Source organism: Enoplosus armatus, chromosome 5 (genome assembly GCF_043641665.1).
Source record: "Enoplosus armatus isolate fEnoArm2 chromosome 5, fEnoArm2.hap1, whole genome shotgun sequence".
In the NCBI taxonomy this organism is placed as follows: domain Eukaryota; kingdom Metazoa; phylum Chordata; class Actinopteri; order Centrarchiformes; family Enoplosidae; genus Enoplosus; species Enoplosus armatus.
In genome coordinates, this window is record NC_092184.1 from 5394045 (window position 1) to 5421428 (window position 27384).

Consider the following 27384-nt stretch of genomic DNA (forward strand, 5'->3'; position numbering starts at 1 on the left):
GATGTCGATTTGAAAACAATGTATTTTAATTTCTGTGAGCTGTTCTAATGCAGTAGGAAACACAGGGTTATGATCTCATTCTGGATAAAGTGATCATAAAATGCTGCTTACATCTAAATATGGTATTATGGAGTACAATCGGGTTTATACAGGTGTATCCCCTTTCGGGTAAATAATTATACAGTATTGATTCGGTCAGGGTTCAAGTGCGCTTAACTCGTTGATTCAAATTTGTCCGTACCGTTCATGAAGGCATCATAAAAACTCGCTGAAGCCTTCAGATGACTGAAGGCGGGTGGACTATCTGAGCTCCGAGATACTGGAGCGCTCAACTGTGTGTGTTTGTGTGTGTGTGTGTGTTTGTGTGTAGTTTTACTCTGAGTGTTGTAGACTATCTAACCTACCGGTGAAAAGCTCCGCACATCACCGACTTGGCAACAGAAGGAGGGAATAAAAAACATCGAAATCCTCCTGGGAGAAGAGTGAGCAGCCGCGTGAGCCACCCAGGGAGCTGACATTTAACCAAACATATTTCCAGGTAAAGTCTAATTAGTTCAAGCTAACTTAGCACTGAAATGGCTTTCCATCTCCAGTCATCTCAACCTCGCTACTAACCGTTATTAAAGGGTCTGTTTTCTAGTTCTGAAAAGTTGATTTATTAATTAATTTCACTGCAGTTCAGACAAAGTTTATACACATTTTAACGTTACTTTGACGAAGTGGACGTGGAAACGAGTTGTTGGGAGCGTTAGCTAAGAAAACGTAGCATTAGCATAGAATAAGACAGGATAGAAGGGAAGTATAACATTAATACAGGATATAATTTATTAATGGTATCGTTTCCCTCGCCTTCACACAAGATGAAAAATCTATGAAAAAACTCGCGAGCGTAAACAAATACACTTACGGCAATAACCTTCAAAATAAAATACGCAACATTTTCTGCTATTGGTGCCATTGGACATTTTTCATATTGCAAGACATCGCAACAATAATGACAATTGCATTCTATCATAAAAGATTGATTAGAAGCAGTTGTGGGGTTCACGTAATATACGATAAACATCTGCGGTTATCACGACCAATACTGTGTTCTCTTCCTTAATAGACGTTGCATTTTTTTTTTGAAGGCAAATGTTTTTACTAATTTCCGGTTTGGTTTTTGACTTTGACTCTGGGTGACTTCACACAGCTGAAAAGAGTTTTAAGCTCTACTGCAAAATGTGTCTTAAAGTCCATTTTATCAAAGTGAGACAAGTGGACTGTTTGGCAAATGCTGTACATGTCACACTTAATCTAAAATGTCCACGTTTTATCATCTGCATTGGGCTGTTCAGTTGACAGATATCTGCTGTGGCATGCCTATTGGTGCCCACATGAAACCACACCCATGTTTGGCTGGTTTTCCTCTGTTTTTGCCTGATAATCAAACTTCTGTGTCTGCAGATGACACTAGTGGTCTTTAAAGGTTCAGCTTAATGTTTGCACATCAAGAAACAGTGTATTCACAAATAAAATGAATCAAAAGTAAGTTGTGTGGGACATTTAAAGACTGAGTATAATACTCTGGGAAAGAAATGAGAGAAGTAAATGTGGTAATGCTACAGATGGTGAGAAAGAGGAGTAAACAGCAGTTGTTGACAGTAGACTGATGTGAACAGGTGACTTGTTGGTCTTGTAGGCAGTGTTCTTTAACGGCTACTGCCACTGTTTCTTCCCTTGCGTGTTTACCTCACACACTTCCATAAACTATGCCTTTTTCTTAATTCCAGAGTTGAACTGCTCAGAACTAGTGAGGGTTTTCAGTTGTGTCAGAAAATCTCGATAAATCTGTGTCAGCATATAGGTCTACCGATAAGTAACAAGCAAAATAAAAACAGTGTCACCATATACAGTAGTTTATTCAACAGAGAGAACTGACAAGTTTAATTTTTATAATGTAAAATGTCCCAATTTGTACATATCTAGGCCAGAATAAAAAAAAAAAGAACAAATCTTTAAATTCTCAAATGTCGATATTGGTATTGGCCTCAGAGCAACTGTCCAAGACTCAAATATTTACATTTTACAGTAATGTTAAGAAGTAAATCCTTACTTACATCTGATAAACTGTAACCATGTTCAGCATTTTTGCTGGATAAATGACTTACTAATTAATTGTTTTTTTAAATATGTTCTGTTCATCGACTAATTGATTAATAAGACCTATCATTTCAGCAGCAAATGTTTTGATGAAGAGATTAGTAGGCTGACAGTAAAAAACATATTGGCCTATTTCATAATTGTTTGTCATTTATCAAGAGAAATTTAGGTTCTAAAATAATATAGTATTTACTGTTTTTATGTTTTCTGTCATTTAAATTGAATATCCTTGGGTTTTGGACAACTAGTAGAGAAGTTTTTTTTTACTATTCTCTGACATCTCATGACTAAACAATTAATTGATCAAAAAAAGAGACTAATGAAGTAGGAAATCAACCTCTATGGATCCTTCTTTGTCTATAGTTTGAACTGTTGCATTATGTATATCCTCACCACTTTTTCTCATATAATGTCATGGGTCTGTCTTGAGACCTTTTTTTTCTTCCCTTGAGTTAACCATCACATCATCCTGCAGTCACACAGCTCCATCACACTTCACTGCAGACTTTTGACTGTTTCAGTTGCTTACAACACCTTAACAACAACACTTTGTCAGAATTTAAACCAAGAGATCATTGACCATGTAAACGGGTGCTTTGTGCTTATATGTGATAATATTAGACTTTAACCTTTCTAGGACATTGTTGGGAGTAAAAGCGTGATTAAATTAAACTTGATTGTCGTCCTGTGACAAAGAATTCATGTTCAGAGCAAAGGAGTTGCAGCATCCTCAGGAATCAATATTCATTTTGAGGAACATTAGTTTTAACAATGCAACCCCACCAGCACAAGCATTACAGAAAACTGATTAATGGGTGTTACCTTCACTTTCAATATGCAGTCAAATAACTGCAATATAATAGGCCTCTTCACCGACGCATTTTGACGCGTCACAGTAGCAAAAGCACAGATGTAAATAATACAGTTAATGATGGCTGAAATCGGTTTAGCTGCTTCAGTTTCAGGGTCCTGGTGTTGTGCATGCTGGCCCACTGTCACACTGTCATGTCTTACTGAGACACTTGAACACCACAGACCCATTGTTGATGTGTCTAGTAATACCTGTGCTTTTCCTGCTATGACAAGTCAAAATATCTGCTGTGAAAAAGGCCTATAGTTAATACTAAATCAGAGAAGCCAACTGACCAGCAGACTGGTCTTAATGGTTATTTTCCACTACACATGTTGAACATGTTTGTAAATGTGGGAATGGCCAATGTGAGTGTAAACTAGTTTTGTTTAACATTTGATTAAATGCACTTACACACATACACAGGAAAACACATTGTCCCCCTCCCCCCTCTGATGATGAGTCATTTCCCAGTCATGCTGGTTGTCTGCAGTAAAGAAGGTCAGCTCAGTTTCTTCTAACCAGCCTGCTCGCTCACAGCCTCTCTTTCTTTCTATCAACCTTCAAATGTCTCTCCGGGACGTTTTCACAACCCACTTCCTATAGAAACACTTTTAGATTTTAAATGATGCCAGAAATGGTATTCTCATCCCTATTATCTTCTTCAGTAGAGGCCCTTTTCTTTTATTCCTAAAACCCACAGGACTTTCCCAGTTTTAAAGGGACAGTTCTTTTCTTTCTTCAACACTGTTCACAGCGAAGTCTTTGTATTATATTAGGACATTGTTCCTGGAAAGACAAGTTGCTTTTGGTTTTTCAAGTGTATTTTTAAAAATATTTTTAGAAAAGAAGTATTTAGTGAAACAGACCACCAAGCAGTAATATAATTTGTTGAGTCTTTCGCTAGTCAGTTGGTCTCTCTCTCTCTCTCTCTCTCTCTCTCTCTCTCTCTCTCTCTCTCTCACTCAGTATCCTCTCTGTGTTAAGTGCCTTTAATTGACACTGATAATATTACTGACTGGCCTGATGTGTCCCATGAACAGTCTCCATGGTAACCAGCATCCTGGCAGCCTGTGGTGGAAGAAGTATTCAGATCCTTTAATACCACACTGTTGAAATACTCCACTATAAGTGAAAGTCCTGCATTCAAAACTGTACTTAAGTAAAAGTATTTTCAGCAAAATGTATTAGTAAGTACTCATTGTGCAGTAAAATATACTGTTTATAATGTATATACTGTTGGGTAGTTTTTAGGGCAATTTTCTCAACCCATAAAGGAACACTTAATCCTTCAGTTAGAAAATTCACATTAAAAATCACCAAATTTGGAGATACATGGATTTCACTGGATAGGAAGGGTATGAAACACTGTAATCTGAAAAGTAACTAAATCTGTCAGATAAAGGTAGTGAAGTTAAAAGTACAATATTTGCCTATGAGAAAAGTGGAGTTTAAGTATAAAGTTGCATAAAATGGAAATACTCAAGTAAAGTAGAAGTACCTTGAATTTGTACTTAAGTGCAGTACTTGAGTAAATGTACTTACATTCCACTACTGTTGGTAGTACTGCAGGACTAAGACTGAACTATGTGTGTAGAGGTAGCTTTAGGTTAGTTTGTAAGTTGATTGCTGTCTTCATCAAGCTGTTAAAGTGATGCTCGCACAATATTTGCAGACAGAACACAGTATCACTGTTGGAAATCAGCAGTGAGTTGAAAAGCTTAATGATATGACGGAAGAAGAGTGTTTTTTTCTCAGGCTGCATTAGTGAGGGATTTTAAGACCTATTTTGCAGTTTAAGCCTTAATTAATGAGCATTGTGAGTGTGAGGGATGCACTTGTCCTCCAGTGACTCTTTTCAGTTCTCATCAGTTTCATCATTTATGAGATAAAGTATTCTGCTACCTTTAAAGTCTGACAGTGTACAAGTATTACAAGATGTTAAGTTGGTTTAATTCCTCTTTGCTCACACGCACGCTGAATCTAAAGCATTTTGCTGGACATTTATTTATTCAAGTTGAATATATAAGGAGGGAGAGACGGATGTGTGATTATTGATATCATAGTAAAACGGATTTTATTTTCTTTGAGCACTGGAGATGTGAAAAAATATATCACAGTGATCTTAATCAGGCAAAGAAGATGCTCTTTCTCTCTTGAACATTGCAGCACAAATTAGTGAACTAAACAATAATGCAACCAGCATCTACAGCTCTAAAACAAATTCCATAACAAACACACGACACACACCGCTTCCTCTTTCTGTGGTTGTCTCACTTTATTTGGTAGACAGGAAGCTGCTGTTAGGACTTCACTCACCAGATCAGGCCCTTAATGCTGCACACACACATAAACACACACACACACACACACACACACGCGCGCACACACACACACACACACACACACACACGCACACACACAAAGGCATGCAACTTTCATCATGTGTTTGCTTTGCTGGTGATCCGTAGTCAAACATGACTGTCTGCATTTCTGTTTGTCATCCTGTCACATGACTGGTGGAATAGTTTAAGTAACATATATTTGACTTGTGCGTGTGCATGTTTTGGGAGTGTTAAATGAGGATATCCTTGTTACAAATCCTTATCCACACCACAATGTGAACAATGTCAGCGACTGGTTTGACTTATCCTCTAAAATCGTATTTTTACCTCTTTTCCAAAATACCAAACAGTGTCTTAGTCTCCCACCTTTATTTACAGGTTTGCTGTGTTGCATTGTTTATTGTATATTTGAACTTACAGTATGGGACCTTTTGATGTTATGAAAAATATATTGTCATTGTGTCTACCATTGATAGTAGATGATTCAGTAATTTTCCTCCATATCCAATCTGGTGACACACAGTGTAAAAACAATGGTTTGGCCTTAAGTGCAACTGTAATACTGTGTTGTACATCTGCACACTATAGTTTTGTAGCTTCAAAAGTTGGAGATTTTGAGTTAAGTAAAAACACTCTTGACGAAGGTCCAGAGGGATGTTAGTATGAGAGTGTGGGATCCTATTTTTCTAAGTCTGGAGTTATTTAAGTAAAAATGTTAATTGTTCAGTAAACCTGTGCCACATACAATGTTCTCATCCTGCACAAACGCCTTCAATCTTCATAAAAGCTGCTTTTTTTGTCAATGCTAATTGGGTTCACTGGTTTTGTACAAACATTTTGCTAATTAGTTGGATGCATGTATCCATATCCATATATTTCATTATTGAAATTGTGTGTTTTGCTCCTAATTGCTTCTGCTTCCTGTTGGGTCTGAAGAAAGATGACAGGATGGCATTCCTTCCACCATCCAACAGATATGTTCTGAACATTTTAGCTCTATTTGATCTTGAACAGCAGAGGCCTCTTCCTGTTTTGTGTGATAAAGCTGTCCAGTAGATTTCCCACCAAATTCAGCTTGAGCTTTTGATTAATTGGCATTAAAATGCCACACAGAGCACCATTGATAACGATGAATAATAAACAGCGTTTTACCCAGGGTTGCTTTGTATGTAGTTTGCTAAAAAAGCATTATAATATGTGTTTTGGAATGAAGTGATGGTACTACAGTAGAGTATAATGGTGACCTCCACTTTCACCCGCTCTGCTTAACTTCATTCAGTAAACACCAAACAAGGTATTTAATCCAGATCCAATTCTGGCTGTTTTTGGTGTTCAGATATAAAGCTGTCAAATAACCAATGTAATTCAGTCTCTTTTGTTACGTTGGTAGCACATAGACTGATTTTACTATTACAATAAGCTCATTGTCTGTTGTAATATAAATAATACAGCAGTGAAGGATATCCTGTGACATGTATTTTTTGTTTGTTTGTTATGTTCAAGTACTCTCTTATGTAATTGTGTTTATACATTTTGGTATATAATGTACCAAAAACCCAGATTAATAAAAAGCCCTGATAAACCTGTCGGTTTCTGTCCGTGCAGGGGGATGGTGGTCCCGTACGAGGGCCAGTCTTTCTCTGCACTGAAGAGGCAGTGCCAGCAGAATGGACATCTGTTTGAAGACCCTCTATTCCCCACGTCCGACCAATCTCTGTTCTACCAAAGCAACCGCATCGGCAGAGTCACCTGGAAAAGGCCTAAGGTGAGAAAAAAGAAAGTTTGTTTTAGGAAGTAAGACTTATTTCAGCTAAGGAGTGTAAGATAATTTCCTGCTTTCCAAGAATATATGACAATTATTTTCTGCCTTTTTTAAACACGGTGGTTTCAATCAAAACTGTTGTGGCAACCTCACTGTTTACCCTATTACCAACAATAACACTAACATACTGCAAAGGTGAAGGCACAGGCACCACAAATTGTTTAGTGAGCTGATCAGCTGATTCACAGTGGAGGGAGACAGAAAGACAACAAACAGGGACCAGAGACAGTAGGTGGGAAAGGGGGATGGTGGTCATGAGACAAGTACAAAGGAGAGCATGCATATTAAGAAAGAGGAGAGGTTACATGGAATGAATAGGGCGAGGAATTTATGGAATTTACCCCACTGATATCCCATTCCAACATCCAGGAATTGTGTGTGTCTGTGTGTGTGTGTGAATGTGTGTTTCTGTGGTATTTGCTCTTTGAACAAATTTGAGCAAATATTTGGACAGCAGAATAACACCTTAAGATGTCTGTCTTGTAGTTACTGAGCAAAGGTGAATTGAATTTGTATAGTTTCTTACTCCAGTTATTCTCGTGTGTGGTAGAATCAAAGCTACAGGGATTGTAGGATTGAAATATGATATAAAATATGGCTTAGAACAGACATGGAAAGTGTTCTGATTCAATGATCTTCGGCTGGAACAAATTCTGTAATAGTCATTGTCATTGTGGTGTAGGAAGAAAACAGGCTTTTAAGGGAACACCCCAAAATACACAATTTCACAACATATTTCACTACAAATGTCGTTGTGCAACCTCGTTAACCAATTCCATATGGAGTATTATTTACAGCTGCTTAACAGTAAATTAAACAACTTTAGTCATTTACTGTTAAGAGGTTACTGAATTTTGTAGTTTGTTTCAATGCTGTCCAGTTTTGCAGCATTGCCAAAAAGCACTGAACCTGTCACTTTTTAAAGCTGCAGTGATTCAGTTTTTACTTCTGTTGCTGAATTTCGCTGCTTTGTAGCGTGAGCCAGAACTTTGGTTGGAATTGTAAACAGTCAGGTTGTATCTGTGATTATTGCATTAATCCCAAACCATTATATAGCTGTTTTCAATCTTCCATTGAGCTTCTATTCTGTATCAAGTATTGAGGATCTGGCCTCTGTCATACTGACAAAACGAACGAGTATTTCCTTCTGTCTAGAAAAGCACCATGATTAGTTTTTATGTTTAATTTATGTTATGAATCATTTTGAGTGAGTAGGTATCAGTGTTTTCATGTGGTGGATAATGGATTTAATAAAACATCTCAACAGATGCTCTCAGTCTAGAATAAACATTGAACTTGTTTGATATCACAGAGTTGTTTGCTTAAACTGCCAAACTTGACTTGTCTCAGAGACTTTGAGTCTGCATTTCACTGAACCATATTTGTTTTTAGGAATGTTTTTAGGAAGTGCAACAGTAACCGCTGCTGCTGATTTATCTGTTAAGATAATGGGGAAATATGATGCTCATAATGGAGTTATTGCTTATTAGCTTCTATCTGCTGCTGTTTACACTGTACACCTAAAGACACAAACAGATTCAAAGCAATAAAAAAGTTAATTGAGCCACACAAGATTCTGTCAGTTCTTTGCTTCATACTCAGTTTAACATATTTATACCTGAGAGTATGAGCATACATTTGTCATTTTTGTTGAAGGAAGGGGAAATACACGGTGCTAAAAATGGCTTTCCATAGCAGTTATCCTGCCAAAAATTCACATTGTTCACATTGAATCTTGGTGTCCTCCCAGTTTAGTCCAGTTCATTTCGGCATGTGACATGTGGGTCTGTGTATGCTTCGAAGCAGACTCTGGTGTGGTCTGAATATGGTTTCGAATGAAGACTGGATTTTTTATTACGTTAATTGCCGTTTATGTTTTTTTAAATGAATTCAAACTAATTTGATTGCAAGTCTGATGTTCTCAGTCTTCTTCCATAACTCAGTATTCATGCCTGAACTCTCTTTCTCTATATATAATATGCTTTTACTGTCAATCATTGATGATCTGAGCTGATAAATAATTAAACAGGAAACTTGAAGCACTCCAATTCAAATCAATATTATTGATTTGTCCAGGGAGTGGAGAGAGAGGAAACACTTCTATTGTTTCAATAGTGAATCCTCAGAGTAATGACATGTTTTACAAGAGCTTAAAACTGTACTAATCAACCCTCTTGGTTAACTCATCTTTGGATCAGTGTTGCTAACTGATTGTTTATCCTGATTAGTCCAAACTTGCTCCACTTCAGCCTCATATACATGCATTAGCTTCTATTTCTTTCTGCTGATACTGGGTTTTTGAGGCTAATAATATAGCCTGCAGCAGATCATCAAAATGAAACCTCTGGTTAAAGTGCTCTCTGTCTGTCTGTATCAGGCAAAGATCATGTGTGATGAAAAAAAAACAGAGGGGAGTGTTTATTGTTTCTGTAGTTACAACAACTCCAACAACAGAGTGATACGTCTTCTCTCTAGCTGATAGTGATCGTTTCAAGAGTTGCATCCCAGTTAAAGTTTTATTCATATTATAATAACTTAAGCTTAATATTTTTGAACTAGGACTGTCAGTATTTGGTTCAAGTAGCTCAAGAAAAAAAGACTAGATTTGGTAGCTACAGCAGTAGCTGCTAACACTAACACTTGATTGGGAAAGTAGTAGTTTGCATAAACAATTACACATACTGTGTTCACTTGAGTGGATGAATGTAACGTGAAAACAAAATGCCTGTGGTTTCGTAAACCCATGTACATTTTGGGAAAGCCCTCAAAGATCAGCCTCCAGACTCCAGTGAAACACAAGTCTATAGAAATGTTTTGGCCTCTTTATTCAAATGTCAACGCATTTTGCAATTGGCAATTCAATATGCAATATTCAAAGTGGCAATGTAATCCTCAATTCAGTTTGTATTATTTTGATTAAAAATGAAAATGAAAGCTCAATCAATTGCATTTCATATTGTTTAAAACACATGTTTTTTTGGTCTCTTTTGTCAATCAGAGGCAGAGTAGGGGCAGGTGTTCCCAGAATGCAGGGGGGACCCGCCTTGATGACAGGACTGACAGATTGCATTTCCGTTTGAATGTTGACACCAAAAGAGCGTGCTGACAAGTAAATGTAAATGCAATAGACTGGGGGGTGCTGTTTCGCTGGCAGATTGGATTGCCAATTGCAAAATTTGAAAAAAGAGGGAAAAAACATCCATACAAGTCAGAAAGTGTTGCATGTTACACAACATGTTGTTTAAACAGGATTGCAGATTTTCACCGAGTTGTGGAGGTAAAGATCTAAGCTGAGTTCAAATCAAATCAAGTATGTTCAAAAATTATAGGTTGTAGGACAGTAACACAAAGAGGGACTTTTGTATTAATAACACTGTAACTTTGGAAAATACCCACTTGATGTGTCAAACTCAGACTTTTTGTCCATCACTTCTATTAAAATCCATTTGGATTTGGGAGGGAATCTCTTTTAATGACGTCTTCCTGTGTAAACAAGTACAATTTTCTGAAACTTTTATAGTCCAAGAAATGTATTACAAATTTTAAAAAACTTGTACATTTTTCATGTACACAATTTTACAATTAGACATGAACAGCACGTACAGTAAACCATTTGTCCACATTGGTCATAATATTTTCATGAATATATTATTATTTCCATCTTATGTAAACTTCACCTACATTAGTTATGTTTTTAATGTTGTGGATGTGCCAACATGGTATGTGCATGTGAAAAGAGGAGGATGAAGATGGTGTGGAAAGGAGAACCACCCAGGATATTTCTCCACTCTCAGTGTGTGTGTGTCTTTTTTTGTGGTTGAACATATGAGTACATTTATGGTACTGTGTGTTTGGGCATATATAGTATGTGTGCTTAAAATAGACAGACCTCTAATTTTGAGAATGCACACACAGCGAGGGGCATTTGATGTTCTTTCTGGTTTACATCGGTCATTTGTTTGTCATGTGACTTTACAAAAGGACGCACAACACATGCAAGACATTTAAAATCATTTCAAAATGTTAAATAAAGTTTTTGAAAAACTGAATATCTCTGTACCATCTGCCTAAAAGAATTATGCCTATCTGCTTTCTGGCAGAGAGTTAGATGAGAAGTTTGATACCACTATTGTGCACTAAATATGAAGCCGCAGCAGCAGCCTGTTAGCTTAGCACAAACACTGGAAACAAGGAGAAATAGCTAGCCTGGCTCAATCAAAAGGTACAAAATCACCACCTACCTGCACCTCTTAATCTCACTAATTAACATGTTTTGTCTCGTTTTTTAAGATATAACGTGAATAAGTGAGTTTTATGTGAGCCATGCATACGTCTGTCTCTACATGGTTAGTGGTCTTGCTGGGTGTGTGTGCCACTGGTTTATCCCAGCCCTATCATTTGGCTGCTGTCCTGTTAGTCTTTCCCTCATATGCTCTGTGGTTTGTTTTGCTTTGAACATTCAGAAGCGATTTCTACATAATCGAAGGGTGTGTTTACCCTGTATTTACCTTATGATGGTTGACTGAGTGCTATGGCAAACGCCCTGCTTCACATCCATCCACACCTGGCAGCTGCCCAGTATGACCATCTCCTTCTACTGCTGGGCTCTATGCTATGTATTCTTTGTTGCCTGGAAGATTGTTTTGATCAATGTCAAGGATTTTCATTCTCGTCCTTATTTTGAATTGATAAGTCAGGAAAAAAAGAATACAGTTTATTTGACAGAAAAAGAAATGCAAACACTGATTGCAATCATCTTTGTCCTTCTAGGAGTTATGCAGCGATCCCCATCTGTTTGTGGATGGCATTAGTGCCCACGACCTGCATCAAGGCCAGCTGGGAAACTGCTGGTTCGTAGCCGCCTGCTCCAGCCTGGCCTCCAGAGAGGCACTATGGCAGAAGGTGAGACAAAGACACAGAGACAGTATCCATGTTTTATTATCTCTTTTGTTGCAGCTGTGCAATTGGTTTTGTAACCTTGGCTTTATCAAAGCAAACACTATTTTTCCCAGGGTCTGCATAACCACAATACGCAATATATTTACATAAGAATCCATCACAAGACCAGATCATGAACACACACAAAATCCCAGAATTTTGCACAAAAACTCAATACAACAAAATAGCTCAATAAAACAACTAACTCCAAAAATACAGTATCCTAATGGAACAACTAACTAACAACTGTTATGGCATTACAAATAACTACACGTCAGTTAAAGGCTTCTATTAAAATGGCAGTGGCACAGCCAGTAGATTGCATATGAACTGTGTGTGTGTGCGCGTGCGTTGATGGGTGTGGGCATGTGTGCATGCGACAATATGGGTGTTAGATTTGTGTGACTGGGTGTGTGTCTACTTCACATTTGTGTGTACTGTGGCACTTTGTGTAATCCAAGTGATTTTCTTTAAGATTACTTAAAGACACACACACACACACACACACACACACACACACACACACCTTGTTGTTTTTCATATACACTTAGACACTTTTCATATTAAAATAATTCATTAACACTTAAACTACCGTACATACTGTTATTTGTGTTGTAATTATGAATTCATAATTCTTAATAATGATGTATGTCACATGTGTGTCTCATAAATCATTTGCACGATTCACTGTGAAATGGTCATTATCACAAAATGAGACAAACAACGATCTAAATTAAAATAATTTCATGACATGGGAATGGGATTTGCACAGATCCCTCTGTTAAGGACTCGAGCCGGATGGTGCAGCAAACAGGAAATAACAACATTCATCCATAAGGTGGCACCAGTCACCTTAATGAACAACCCTGTTATTCAGAAATGACACAGCTACATGTATGAATGGATTTTCTGTCAGATGGAATTGACTTTTCAACAATGTATTAATCATATACAGTATATCATTTCATAAATTGGTCTCCAATCCTGTTACGAAGTTTAACATCATCATCATCAACAACAACAACAACAACAGCAACACACTTATAATTCAACACACTTGTGTTTTAGCAGAAAAACTTCTCAAGTGTATTTTATGTAGTATAATGGCTGGAATAGAAAGGATTTCTGGTAATCTTAAAGTATTTCTATTAGACTATTTTTCAGAGTGAATCACAATGAGTGAACAGGATCTATAGTGGGTTCAGTATGGCTTTTCTTTTTGTTGGCCTGTGAGCCTCTCTGACCCGTAGGCCTTCTAGCCAGTTAAATGTACGTTAAATAAACATGATAGAAGTGCATTATTGTTGTGTTGTTGCGTCGTGGTTGCGTCGTGGTTGTGTGTGTGTGGGTGCACTTGTGCTTCGTCAGTATTTTTTCCACCGCTGGTTGCCTCATTCCTCCTGTCTGGTCTCGGAGGTCCTCTGCAGCTCTCAGTTTTCCATCAGCTGAAGGGAAACTAAAGCCTGTTTAAGGTGTCATTGCCTCAGTAGAGCAGCTAGTTGTCTTGACACCCGTCAATGGTCCAAAAACAAACACTGGTTCTAAAACACTTATTAAGCCTCTAGTGTGATTAAGGCAAACTACACTGGCAGTTTGACGACAATCGACAACATTTTGTTATTCCAAAGTGTAATCACCATCCTACCCAGGACAAAATTAGTTAAATGGTTAAAAACAGCGTTAACTCACATACAGAACAACAACATTTAAAACTGACATTTCTGATATGTGCAGTGTGTAGAGGTCTGTCTTAGCTATAATCGTAAAGATTTCATTGCTTACATTACTTATTTTAGTAACTTATTTGATGTTGATAACATGAAAATATCATGCATCATTTTCTTTGTTTCTGTGTTCCAACCTGCTCTGTTTCATAAAGTGCTAAAATTTGCATTAATTTGGGGTCATTTTGTAAAGATTATAATTCAGCTTTAAATGTATAGTATATGATTTTGAATTAAAATTCATCAGTTTATTTGTTTCATTTTCAAAAAATTGTTCCTGCACCCTAAATTTGACAAAAATATCAAGCAAAAAAACTCAACAAAACAATCTCAACTCAAGGTCCACTTACTAGCTTATCCCAGGCATTCCACCGCAAAACCTAAATATATGTTCAGGATTGTTTTCTTTTAATTAATTGTAAACAAAACCTGCAATGATGGTCCTGTCCTCACTGAAGCAGTTCTGCATCTCTAACTCACCATAATAAGAAAAGCATTTTCAGTGTAAAACAAATGCAGGAGAGAAATAACTGCCAGTATTTGGCTCCAGTAAGGTGGAAAATTTGACTGGAAACAAAACTGAATTCTTTTCCTGCTGTTTCTCACTGAAACATGAGGAGACAGAAAAAACACAGAAAACACAGAGAGAGAAATGCAGCTATAAAGTTGCGTTCTATGAAAATCAAAGCTAATGCTTGGATGGCACATCAACAGTTATTTAAATCACACAACAAAGTGACAGGACCGGTCAGGATCACAGTGATTGACTCGTTATCTATTACTCACAGATTCCATGTTTATACAGTGAAATTGTTTGGAAAACTTTAACTGGAGAATCAAGTCAAGAAGATCATCACAAATTTTCTGTTCCACTTGCAATTACCTCTAAAAATATTATAGATTATATATTCTGAATGGCATATGGCCTATCCATATAACTTACTGAACACATTCTCTTAACTAATAACACAAGGAGGCAGATAGTAATAATGGAAACACATTTTAGTAGATCCTATAGTCTCATTGCACAGATAAGCCTATCATTACACACGGGAATGTTCGTGTCTATTGTTGCCGACATATTTGGGGTGTTTTTGTTTTCTGTAACTTCAGTGCTCCACAGAGGTGAACCCTCAGAGACCTCAACCTTTGTCCTTCCTGGCTGTTTAATCTCTCCGCTGCTTTTAAAGGCAACGAGAGGTACTCATGTCATTTGTCACTGAAGCTCGTCCTGACTCCACCTGCTGATTCTGTATTGCTCCTACTAATGGCTGCTGGTTATTATGATGCTTGCATTGTGCCCAGTTTAATCTAACAGAGGCAAAGCGATGAAATTAAATGCCTTTTTTTCCCTTCGACTGTCTCTCCCCTTTCACTTTTGCGAATCTTCTCATGCTCATGATAAAAGAGATGAGAGGATGATAAACCAAATATGGGTCAACTGATTTCCCAAATAATGACTGCAAATACATCCTCACCTCCTGAATCGTGGGTGTAAGCATAAAGCCCTTTGAGGGCCAGTAACACCAATAATAATCAGCATCAATGAGAACACACAGACAGCTTTCAGTCGATTTTTAATAGATGTCACTCCATTGATCTCTGTTTTGTGTCAGGCCGACCGTCATGCAATATGAATATTTTATATTCCATTCACTGCTACTTGTTTTGCATCTCGCTGTCGCTCCTGTGAACAATGAAAGAATTCAGAAACACAATACAACAACAGCAAAGACAGTAACAACTCATTACACATATTATCACAATATTCAGCTGATCAATAAAGGCATGTTTTATTTACATTATCCTTTGATCATTAGTTTGTACCCTCAAGTTTTCTTTTCAAAAGTAGATTCATTCATAAAACATTTTAATCAGTTATGAGTTATCAACATTTCTGTTATTGTGTTTCAACATCATCAAAAAACATTGTGTAAATAATTCTTATGAATGCACGTTTCTGTACGAATTTAAAATATTTTTTGAATTGATGATTTATGTCGATGATACATTGATCTTTTGAGTAGCACCAGGAAACGTACAAGAGGATTAGTTCCATACTTCTATCTCTTGTAGTATTCTTCATCCCAGGTTTTATGTTCTTTACTGAATATGTGTGCTTTGTTTTGTGAAAATACTTTCTTTAAAGCTTGTTTACCATAAGTGCTTATAAACTTTTGACTTGGCTGTTGAGGTTATGTTAAAAGTTTGCTCTTTGTGCTAAAATGTTAGAATGAACTGTAGCAAATTAATGAAGTCAAGTGCACAAAGAGGTGGAACTACAATCTTGTTACGGTACAATTACAGATTAATCAGTGAGACTCGGAGATGAGAAATAATGCGATTTTTAAGGGAGAATATTTAAGTTTATGTATTTCTTTGATTGCTGTAAAAGGAGATGAAAAGTTTTTTAAAGGTCACAGATTGAATTTCCAGTATTCTAACAGGACTCTACTGGCAAAAAGTGAAGAGTCATTTATCTGGTGTGAACTCTACCGAGCAGCTAAGATTTGCTGCCTCTGCCCCATCCTTGAAAGCAAACAGGAAGTACATGACCTTCCTGACCTTGGCCAGCTCAGCAATCCTTTCGCCAAACTCCTGCATGTCCGCCTCCAGCCATTTGAGTGGTGAATCCTCCGGGTCATCAGCGTTTCGCCAAAATGTTCCGATCGGCTCCTGTAGCTGACGGGTCATCAGGTTGGTGAGGTCAGGGGTCCAGTGTTGGGAAATGCCGGTGATGGTGACACGACCGTGGGCGACGAGGGAGAAGTACCAGCGGGAGAAGTTCAGCTCCTGGGTGGGGAAGTCCAGCCGATACACGGACTCATGGGGAAGAAGTAGACGCTCACCATCCTGACGCTTCTGCCCTGACCGCTGCAAAGACGATACACGAAGACGCATCATCTGCAGAGGGAATAAAAGAACGCATACGAAGAGATAGATGAAATGGAAACTGAGATGGGTTGGAGAAGTAAGGGTAATGTGGAAAGAAAAGACGTGTGTGCCAAATTGTATTATCCACCCCACCACCTTTTATTATGTAGTTGTGGACCCACCATTTACAAACAAAACCAAGAACAGGAGGCCTCAGACGGTGTACTGATGAGCTGTGAAGGAATTTATGCTGGAAATACATTTTCTAAACATAAACACAAGAGAAATCTAGATGCTGCTAGTAAGTATTCAGACTCACTAAATCATTTCTTCTAGGGACATGACATGGTCACTCTGACATTCAGAAACTTGCGCTTCCTCTCAGCGTCAGCATCAGGATCTCAACATGATGCTACACATACCATCATCATGCTTCACCTGTAGATCGGAGTATGCCTTTCAAAATATTGTCCATTTACTTTAATTGGCCGAGGGTCAAATTCTAGAGACATCATAAAAATAATCAGTCAGAACAGGAAGCATTTACATATGTAAATGGACTATTTCTGTTTTAATATATTGGCTAGTACTTCTAAAACCATGATTAATCGTTTTGGGGCATTGTGTGTTGGTTGATGTCAAAACAATATTATGTAGTTCATATGAAGCCTATAATGCCATGTGGAAAAGGTGAAGAAATCTGAATACCTTTCAGTGACGCTGTATTTAGTTAATCTAGCAACATACACCTCTGTCATTTCCAATTTTCTGCTTATATAATGTCAGCATGTTGAATAGCAAACCTCCTGTAGCGAACGTCACTGTCTCATTCATCAGATTTACACAGTAACTATTACTACGTGCGTTGTTATGGTCAGTATTCGCATGTTAACATGGCTCTTTTTTAAATCAGAAAACCCAAAGATATTCAGTTTATTATGATGTAAAACAGAGAAAAAGCTTTTCTTTCAATTGAATACTCAAATGATAGCCAAGATGATGTAGTCAAATGTCTTGCTGTCGCTGTCAGCAGAATATAGACACATTTAAGAAGTTGGTAGAGGCAAATGTTCGGCATTTTAGCTTGAAAAGTGATGATGAATTGATTATGAAAATAATTGCATTGTTTTTGTTTTCTTTTGATTCACTAATCGATTAGCGGACTAATTGTTGTAGCTCTAAAGCACACTTCAGCACAGCACATTTACATTTGATCAGTCACAAAAGCCCAGGAGCTGTTGACCTCCACTGTGGCTGCCAGACAGTCAGTTACATCAGACAGAAAGAAAATTGTTTTTGAGTGCCAGGCTGGTAGTCAGTGTTTTAACTCTTCTGATGAGTAGACCTATTGATCATTACACCAGGGACATTCAAAGCACCAGGCACACTATAGAAAACTGATGTTATAAAGCCTATTTGGTCCATTAAACCAGGGAGAAACATTTAAATATACATAAGCAAGGCCTCTAGATAATTGATGTAATTGAATACCCTAGATTTCAAATGTTTTGTTACAAACTTTTCTCAGTATATAAAGGACTATATATAGAAGTATTACTTTAATATATATATGTTTGTTTTCATCAGCAGTCAAAACTGCAATGTTGACTCCATCCAATTGTATTTTCTTTCAAGTACAAACAAAAACACACATATTGTGATAACAGATTTTGCAGTCACTGTCACTTAGCTGCAGGTGAGAAGTTGTTATTTCAAAGTGAGAACCTCACCTCTGTCAGTGCTGTGTCTTCTGTAAATGCCAGCACCAGTGTGTTGGAGGGAGCCTTGGCATTGTCCATGTCTGACTTCGAGGTTATAATCCCGGGTTAAGGAGATGGGAAGACCTGCCTGTCTAGATGGATGTTGTGAAAGATAGAGCTCTGGTTTGACTTTCTCTCTCTTTCTCTCTCTCTCTGTCTTTCTCTCTCTCTCTCTCTCTCTCCTCATAGGCTCAAATGTCTTCTCTGTCTCCCCTCCCCTTTCCAACTATTTCCATCACAATGTAGCAGTTCCTCGTTTTTGCCCCCAACCTCCCCACCCCCCCCTCCTGCCCACGGGGTAGTTTGGTTAGGACACATTGATTGGCATGCCACATAGAGAGAGGGTAGGGGAGTGCACTGGTATGGATGGGATCAATGCAAAAAAAGCATCAGTCAAATTAGTTGGTTTCTCGTGCATTCAACCCTGATATGTGACATTTCTGCACCAAACTGTTTCTTCGTATGTTTATATTATGCAATTCAGTAACATGGAGGAATTCTGACCACTACTGAAGGCAGGAATAGTATTTGTCCGAATTATTTTATATTTTCCAGAGGTTTAAACTCAGAATTAGATTTTTAAAAAACAAGACAAAACACAAACCTGCCACATCTCATCTCCCGCAGTAGAATAATTTATCTTGGTACACTGTGGATCAGGTTTGAAATGTCTGAATATCAAATGAAAATACTCTTTAAGCTTTTTTTTTTAAAGCCGTTAAGGAGGTGGGTGATGTGTGAGGGTGCTAGGCAACAGGAGGCACTGATGACGTACGAGAGGGAACTCTGGGAGTTTCCTGAGGGCTTCTGGGAGCTCGACTGGTCTTGGCTCAATGGATCAGTTATTTATTCACTCACTTCACTGAGGATTGTTACTGAGTGTGTGTGTGTGTGTGTGTCAGTGGATGTCAGTGTTAATGTGTCGTCAGTAGGGATCTTAGCACAGGATATGGGTGGATGGCATTCCCTTGTTAAAAACTATAAATCCTCAGTTGCTCATGTTAATTATAGATGCAGAAGGTTAATTAAGGGGAAACAAATGGATAACCTGATGTTTTTAAATTTTTTAGGAAATAACAAATGGATAGTTGTATATTTCTGAGTTTATACTATATTATAGTTTATTTTATATTATATTATTATATTATTTATGTATAGATGGACTTGATGTTTTGATGAATGTAAGTCGTTGCCCAGTGTCCCTGTTCCCATTAGGAGTGATATTTACTGGTGAGATAAAATCATATTATTACACATTTTTGGTGTTACTCATTAAGATGCTCATTGCACGAGACTATATACAACAGCAACTATCAGCAGTTAGGTGTTTCATTTTATATATGTGGAGGAAGTCGAGATTTCCTTGGAAAAGGCAGTTATATTCCCAGGAAGTAAAAACACCTAAGTCATGCAGGGGAAACTTCATTTGGCCTTTTTTTTTATAGAGGTCAAAGGTCAGTGTCAGCTACAGAACAGCATATTGTATGTCTTTTTCTTATTTTTATTTTTTCTATTCATTCTGGATCCCACAGTGTAGTACACAATCAGTACACAAATCTCACTTTATATTATTGAAATAAAACCTGAGCTTTCACAAGACCAAGCTCATGTGTTCTGTTTTTCCCAGGTGATTCCTGACTGGAAGGACCAGGAGTGGTATGACGAAAAACCAGAGTCCTATGCCGGGATCTTCCACTTCCAGTTCTGGCGGTTTGGTGAGTGGGTGGACGTGGTGATCGATGACCGACTGCCCACGGTGAATGGAGAGCTGGTGTACTGCCACTCCAACGACAGCAACGAGTTTTGGAGCGCACTGGTGGAGAAGGCCTATGCCAAGTAAGCACTTACACTATGTGTGTCTCCGTGTGTTCAAATGCCCTTTTCAATATAAAAACAATAACTCGTTCAACTCTAGTTTTAAGTGAAAAAGTTATTAAATAGCATCATATAATTATTTAAAACCACTATACTTGGCTGCAGGTCTTTGCCTGTCAAGGTTACTTTTGTAAAACAGATCAGCTGTTGAACAAGATAAGTTTGTATCAAGCATAATTAAACACTATATTGTAGTTATAAGCAGATATAAGGACATTTTAAGTGCATATTAATGTACAGTTTTTGTCAACAATTATAACTTCTCCTATGAAGACATATTTTATATTATTACAGCTGTTTCACTAAATTTTCATTCATTATCTGCTTTATACAGCAGTCTCCATGTATAGGTGTCCCCAGGAGGAGTTAGAGTTGTTAACAAATACTTTAATAAACACTTATATCTGTTTACAACTACATTATAGTGTTACAAACCATTACATGTTTATATACAGCTTATAAATGCTGGGAATATATATATATGCAGTGGGTCTTCAAATAGATCTTGCAAAGCTTTGAGGTGTCTTTGGAGTCATTATCCTGCTGTAGTATGAATCCTGTGTATGTATGAATGTATCATATGAGTGGTATTAGGTTTTGAATGGAGGTAGGCAGGTGGTGTTTGCCAAATGTGATGTGTGTCTTTTGCTAAATGTTGCTCAAACACCACACAGTCAACGCCTGGTGGAGTGTGAATCATTTCAGGTTCACCACAGTCAAAGGAACAACACCGGCTGTTTTTGAGTCCGTGCCGGTTCCTCATTCTTCCCTCTTCTTACAGCTTATATGGGATTCAAACAGGCAGTGATGTAATGCTGTTGGTGGGTGACACAGCAGACTGTTGTTGTACACTTAAAGAATAAAAACTCCCAGAGAGCAAACTAATAAGAATCAACATCAAAATGCAGCCCTGATTAAACTTTAATTTTAAACCCTGCAATTCTGTTAATTTAACTATGAAATGTATAGGATTTAATGTAAATTTAAATTCAATGCTTGATTTTGAATTTGCGTATAAACGGAAATAAATCCCAGACACATTTGTTAAATGTGTAAAATACAATACTTAAAAATGGAAATGGCCATAAAAAAGGAAATATTAATTATAATATACCATATTAATGACTTAATGTAGACTTATTTTTAGTCTTTTCTTTATTTTATTGTGTAAAACTGATGTTTAGTTTATGTTATATGGATTAAACTTTGAAGAGCAGAAACGACTATTCTCAAATGTATCAGGATGTTATTTTCTGTTGCAGACTTTTATTAAATTTGAGGGTAGAGATACACGAATCGGCATGAATAAAATGTTTTAATTCAAACGTCTGTATGTAAGCGTTAATGATTGCATGTGTGTGTTTGTAGGATGTGCGGATGCTATGAGGCGCTGGATGGGGGCAACACAGCCGACGCTCTCGTGGATTTCACCGGGGGCGTGTCGGAGCCAATGGACTTGGTGGAGAATGGGTTTAAAGAAGATGAAGAGAAACGCAACGAACTGTTCGAGAGAGTCCTGAAAGTCCATGACAGAGGAGGCCTCATCAGCTGCTCGATCCGGGTGAGGAGAGGACAAACACAAACAGCGGCTGAATGATTAAATTATTTGATTTAAGAATGACTGAACGATTTACAGGCTGACTGAACCAGTGCCTCCACTCGTTGGTCATTGCAGGCAACCAGTGCAGCGGACATGGAGGCCAGGCTAGCCTGCGGCCTGGTGAAGGGCCATGCCTATGCAGTGACAGATGTCCGCAGGGTGAGGCTGGGCGAAGGCCTGCTGGCCTTCTTCAGGTCAGAGAAACTCACCATGATCCGCATGAGAAACCCCTGGGGACAAAGAGAGTGGAACGGGCCTTGGAGCGACAGGTGAGGAAGAGGAGGTGTGGAGTACGGGGAGGGGGTTTAACAGGAAAGAGAGTGAAAATGAAAAGGGGAAAAGGCACATTAACTGAAGAAAGACAAGAAGAACGATAGTCATTCTTGTCCCCCACGAAAAATGTTCGGATCAGACTATTAACTATAGAGGTGCATAAGTCAGGTTTGACATCACCCAAATCCTCAGGTTGTCTAGTGATGATGCCTTTTGAAGGCCAACATGGACACAAGCAGTGTTGGATGTACTATTCAGTATTCAGATCCTTTACTTAAGTAAAAGTACTGGTACAACACGTAAAAGACACGTAAAAGTCCTTCATTCAAAATCCCACTCAAGTAAAAATTAAAAGTAAGTAAGTTTTATCAGAAAAATTTACTTTAAGGTTCAAAGTAAAAGTGTTATTCTGCAGTAAAATGTCCCTTGTGATTGATAAATTATTCTATTCACCATTATTAGATTATTATAATACTGATGCATCAATATGTAAGCACCATTTTACTGTTGTAGCTGGTCCAGGTGGAGCTTGTTGTAACCACTTAATATGTAGTAGTAAGTTTAGTCCAGTTTTTTTCTGCCTGAGATGCAGAAAATTAAAATTATTCTTTTTTTTTTAACGTTGGATGATTTCAGCTCTTTGGGTCTTTAACATTTTTTTCAAACCGTCTTTGTGTCAATGTCTCTTTTGTGAAACACGTGTGGAACATGACAATGGGTGACAACAAGACACTGCTTCATTTTGTAAGGCGTCACAAGCCAAAACGTTTCGGAACCACTGGTTTAATCAATTTTATAAGATCATCATACATTTTTAATTTGTAAAGTAACTGGTAACTATAGCTGTCAATTACATGCAAATACTCAAGTAATGTACAAATACCTCAAAATTGTACTTGAGTAAATGCACCACCATTCCACCACTGGACACAGGAGATCTCAGGTTTCTCACAGCAACATTTCCAGAGGAAATTCTTCATGTCTTTTTTTAGATTAAGAGTACGAGCTCTGTAGCAAACAAAAACTTAAGAGCTCCACAAAAACTCTTTTTAACCATACTAAACATCCAGAGTTAAAGTAAATTGAAAGCTAACATTTTACAACTTCAAAATTCATGTCTGAGATATTAACACGTATGAATTTGTGGTAAAACAAACTTTTCACCTTTTTTTAGATTTATTTGAAGCACAGACCATGTTTTCTACACAAATTGTAAATCCTGTGGGAGTCAATTTTTGACATTTTTGAAACCTGTCAAGAACTACGATTTGATTCTTGAGTTATTTTTTTCTTTGGTGTTGACTTTTTACTACAAACATTTCACGTCTGCCATCCATTGACCTTTTTCTGCCTGTTTGCAGCTCTGAAGAGTGGAAGAAGGTCAGTAAGAGTGAGCGGGAGAGGATTGGTGTCACTGTGCAGGATGATGGAGAGTTCTGGTGAGTTTTAGTGCAACGCTGCCCCCTGTTGGCAGACACAAAGTGCCTTCAGTCATAAGTCTACAGCAATTCTCAGGCATCTGTATGTTGACGTTTGTTCAATCTCCACTCAAGAGTTAATTTGTTGATTTAATAGATTATTTTACTTCTTTCTCTCTCTCTGAATATTTTCCTCATTCCTCCTCATCATAAATATCTTTGCTCATACAGTAAATTACAGTTGTTGCAAATAAACCAAAATTTCTACTTATCACCCCTCTCTCTCCCCCTCTCTGCAGGATGACATTTGATGACTTTATCACTAACTTCACAGACCTCATCCTGTGTCGTCTCATTAACACATCCTACCTGAGTTTCCATAAGACCTGGGAGGAGGCCGTGATGCAGGGCTCCTGGCGCCGCCATGACGACCCGCTTCTCAACCGAGCCGGTGGCTGCACCAACAACAAGCAGTCCTTCCTCCAGAACCCGCAGGTGTTATTTTCTCATTTATTCATAATTTCTCAGATTTGGTGTTAGGCAAGACAATGTACTTTACAACAGTGACAACTCTGTTGTGGAAGAAGGAATGAACTCTAACAATATGTATTTGTTTTCTCTGTGTTTGTGTAGTATGTGTTTGACGTGAAGAAGCCAGAGGACGAGGTACTGATATGTCTGCAGCAGAAAGACCGCAGAGCCACACTGAGAGGGGGGCGAGGAGAAAACCTGGCTATAGGTTTTGACATACAAAGGGTCAGCTCAGTGTGTGTTTTCCCTGTTAGAGTGAGAGATTTAGCTGTAAGCCAGTAATTAAAGGAAGTGAAAATGGCTGCTGTCTCTCTGTGTTCAGGTGGAGTTAAACAGGACATACCGTATGCATGTCACCCAGCAGAAGGTTGGTGGGAGCATCTACATCAACTCAAGGTCTGTGTTCATACGCATTGACCTGACAGAGGGCCGGTATGTCATCATACCCACAACCTTTGACCCTGGCCTGGAGGGAGACTTCCTGCTCCGCATCTTCAGCGACGTGCCCTCCGACTGCAAGTAGGGACTCGCTGGGCTTGTTTTAGTTTGAACTCAGTTATTGTTTCATTTCAGTGTTTGTTGTTAAGGAACATTATTGGATATTGAAATGACAGTGATATTGAGAAATGGCAATTTGAAAATGAAAAGTGACATTTAAAATCTGGAAATGGAAAATCAAAAGGCTTGAATGTAAATACTTGAAATGAAATGTGTAATTGAAAAGGAAAACATAAAAATATTTGAAAGAGAAAGGGTAGACAAAAAGTTATCTTTTAGTCTTTTCATTTTAGATTTTGTGTGGCCTGAAGAGTGGAGGCTGAAATATTAACTTAGATTGTATCTTAGATTGTATCTGGTATTAAAAACCATCAGCATGATGTTTTCCAGCTGACAAAACAAATCATCATACTTTGATGTGAAAATTCTACATAAAGCACAGATTGGATAATCCAGCGATTGCCATGAAATCACTTTCATTTATGTATTCATTGCAGTTGCTGATTATTTAATGTGCACTTAATGAACTGTCAAACAAATTGGGGGCGGAAGACCATTTTAGTCTGAGGATATTTTGTGAATAGGTCTCCAGGTCTGCGGGAAGTTAAACCTCAGATGCAATGAACTCTAGCTGCTTTTTAGTGACTTTTACAAGACACAGAAACATGTTTAGACTACACCATGGATGCAGTTTACACCCCAGTAAAGCAGCTGGTAAGCACAGGGGTTTAAGAGACAATGCAATTTTATGTGAATGTGTGTGCTAAACTAATGACAGAACAACAACATAAACATAAGATACTAGAGCAAACCATAAGATACGAACAAATACAAGCTTCCCTTTCCCTCTCTCTCTCTCTCTGTCCGTCCTGTAGGGAGTTGACTCTAGATGAGCCTCCACAGACCTGCTGGTCCGGGTTGTGTGGTTATCCCTCTCTGGTCACTCAGGTCCACATACTGAGGGCTAGTGGACTCACAGGACAAGACTCTGATGGAGGTAGATTTTAGTTTTTTCAACAATGACTAAGGGACACTTTACAGGACATTTGCTTATCACCATTAAGAGATTACTGACTCAATATATATAATCAGATCAAATTGAACTATAAGCTTCACAAAAACAAGTCACAATGGAGATGTGGTTTGCTTTTGTAGCTTAGAAACTAAATGACAGACATGTTGTACATCCAGAAACAGAATCACCTGTGTGTGTGTGTGTGTGTGTGTGTGTGTGTGTGTGTGTGTGTTTCCAGTATCTGACCCCTACGTGATAATTCGTTGCGAAGGAGAGAAAGTTTGCTCTCCAGTTCATAAAAGCACGTGCAGCCCCGCCTTCGACACCAAGGGGCTCTTCTACAGGAAGAAAGCCAACCAGCCGATCAGCATCGAGGTTTGTGTGTTTGTAGCCAAGTGAGGCTGACAGAAAAACTGTGCACGTGTGAATGTTGTCACATTCAAGCAGTGAATTCCTCTCTCGCTGTGTCTCTCAGATCTACAACCACAACATATTAAGGGATTCCTTCCTGGGTCAGGTGACTTTGCCAGCCGAGCAAGGGGATTTCCAGCAGACGCTCCACCTGAGGGATAAGGGTGATCGCCGTGACAACGACCTTTCTGGAACCCTCACTGTCGCCATAGTGACCAGCACGGTGCTCACCAACATCTGAGATAGGCCATGAAAACCGTCCAGTCGGGGTTGATTCAGCTGTCCGTTCTGTTGGTCTTTCACTAGTTTACCACAAAATGTGTGTGTGTGCCTATCAGGGTAAATATTCGGCAGAAATAGAGGGTTTACTTTTCGGAAGACTAGTTTTTATAGAAGATTACACATCGTATGCAGAGATCAGAAGACGTGATGAAAAATACAAGAAACCCGATCCTCTTGCTGCCCATAAATGTCTGTTTACAAAGTGATTTACAGTACCTGTTTTGGTTGTATCAGAATATACTAAAAACATGTCTGAGAGAGAAATTACAAATGATCTCCAGCTAGCTTATAAACATTGTTTACAGTTGTTTATCAGATGTTGTGTCTATCAGCCACTACTCTGTGTTATCTTTATTCTACTGTTTAATCTGTCTAATTCTAATTTATCTTATTTTTATCTTTTATTTTAATTTACTCCTTCTAAATCCTATTTATGTGGCTGTGTTCAAAATCGCATACTAACATACTATTCGTACTAAGTATGGCATAAAATTGAGTACGTAGTGCGTTCCAACTGCATACCTGGATGTATACTAGATCAGCAAGAATTTCTGAGTATGCGATGTGAGCTTACTGGACATACTCAACTGCCCCAAGATGCATTGCGTCTCTTCAGACTGTGCAATGGCGGTGGAATAATTACGAATGATGGAGAGTGAAGGTGAAACAGTCTGCTGGTAATGGCATACTTAATTGTTCATTTAGTAGGCAGTATGCATTACATACTGATTGAGTATGTTGTAAGCAGTACATTAGTATGAGGTTTTGAACACAGCCATCGTCTTTTTATATTGTCTTTTTATATCGCCTTGTGTTTCTTTTATATCTTGTCTCAATTCCTTTCATGTCTTAAATATATATAATAAACACACTTTACAGACACATTTAAGTCATCAGCCTGAATAATCTGTTCCATACTACCCGTTGCAATCTGTGAACCCAAATCCTGCCCACCCTTCACTGCCTACTGATGAGCCTGAGGGGGACACCACCAAACCCCCACCCTCTAATGGGACAGCTGTGAAT

At 38.2% G+C, this 27384-nt stretch overlaps 2 protein-coding genes across 2 annotated transcripts; one reads left to right on the forward strand and one right to left on the reverse strand.

The window, feature by feature from the left end:
• The first annotated feature begins 305 nt into the window (after positions 1 to 305).
• On the forward strand, positions 306 to 27242 carry LOC139284971 (calpain-5-like). Its single transcript, XM_070905374.1, has 13 exons — positions 306 to 538; positions 6943 to 7102; positions 11930 to 12061; positions 20083 to 20291; positions 21699 to 21891; positions 22006 to 22199; positions 23565 to 23642; positions 23921 to 24116; positions 24255 to 24377; positions 24475 to 24671; positions 25526 to 25647; positions 25904 to 26040; positions 26141 to 27242. The coding sequence occupies exons 2-13, from the start codon at positions 6947 to 6949 to the stop codon at positions 26315 to 26317; spliced, it is 1914 nt and encodes a 637-aa protein (XP_070761475.1). The 5' UTR covers positions 306 to 538; positions 6943 to 6946; the 3' UTR covers positions 26318 to 27242.
• Positions 16294 to 18506, reverse strand: LOC139284972 (olfactory marker protein-like). Its single transcript, XM_070905375.1, has 2 exons — positions 18426 to 18506; positions 16294 to 16725 (listed from the first exon to the last, which is right to left on the reverse strand). Exons 1-2 carry the CDS (start codon positions 18492 to 18494, stop codon positions 16294 to 16296), a joined length of 501 nt encoding a protein of 166 aa, XP_070761476.1. The 5' UTR covers positions 18495 to 18506.
• Positions 27243 to 27384: the final 142 nt, after the last annotated feature.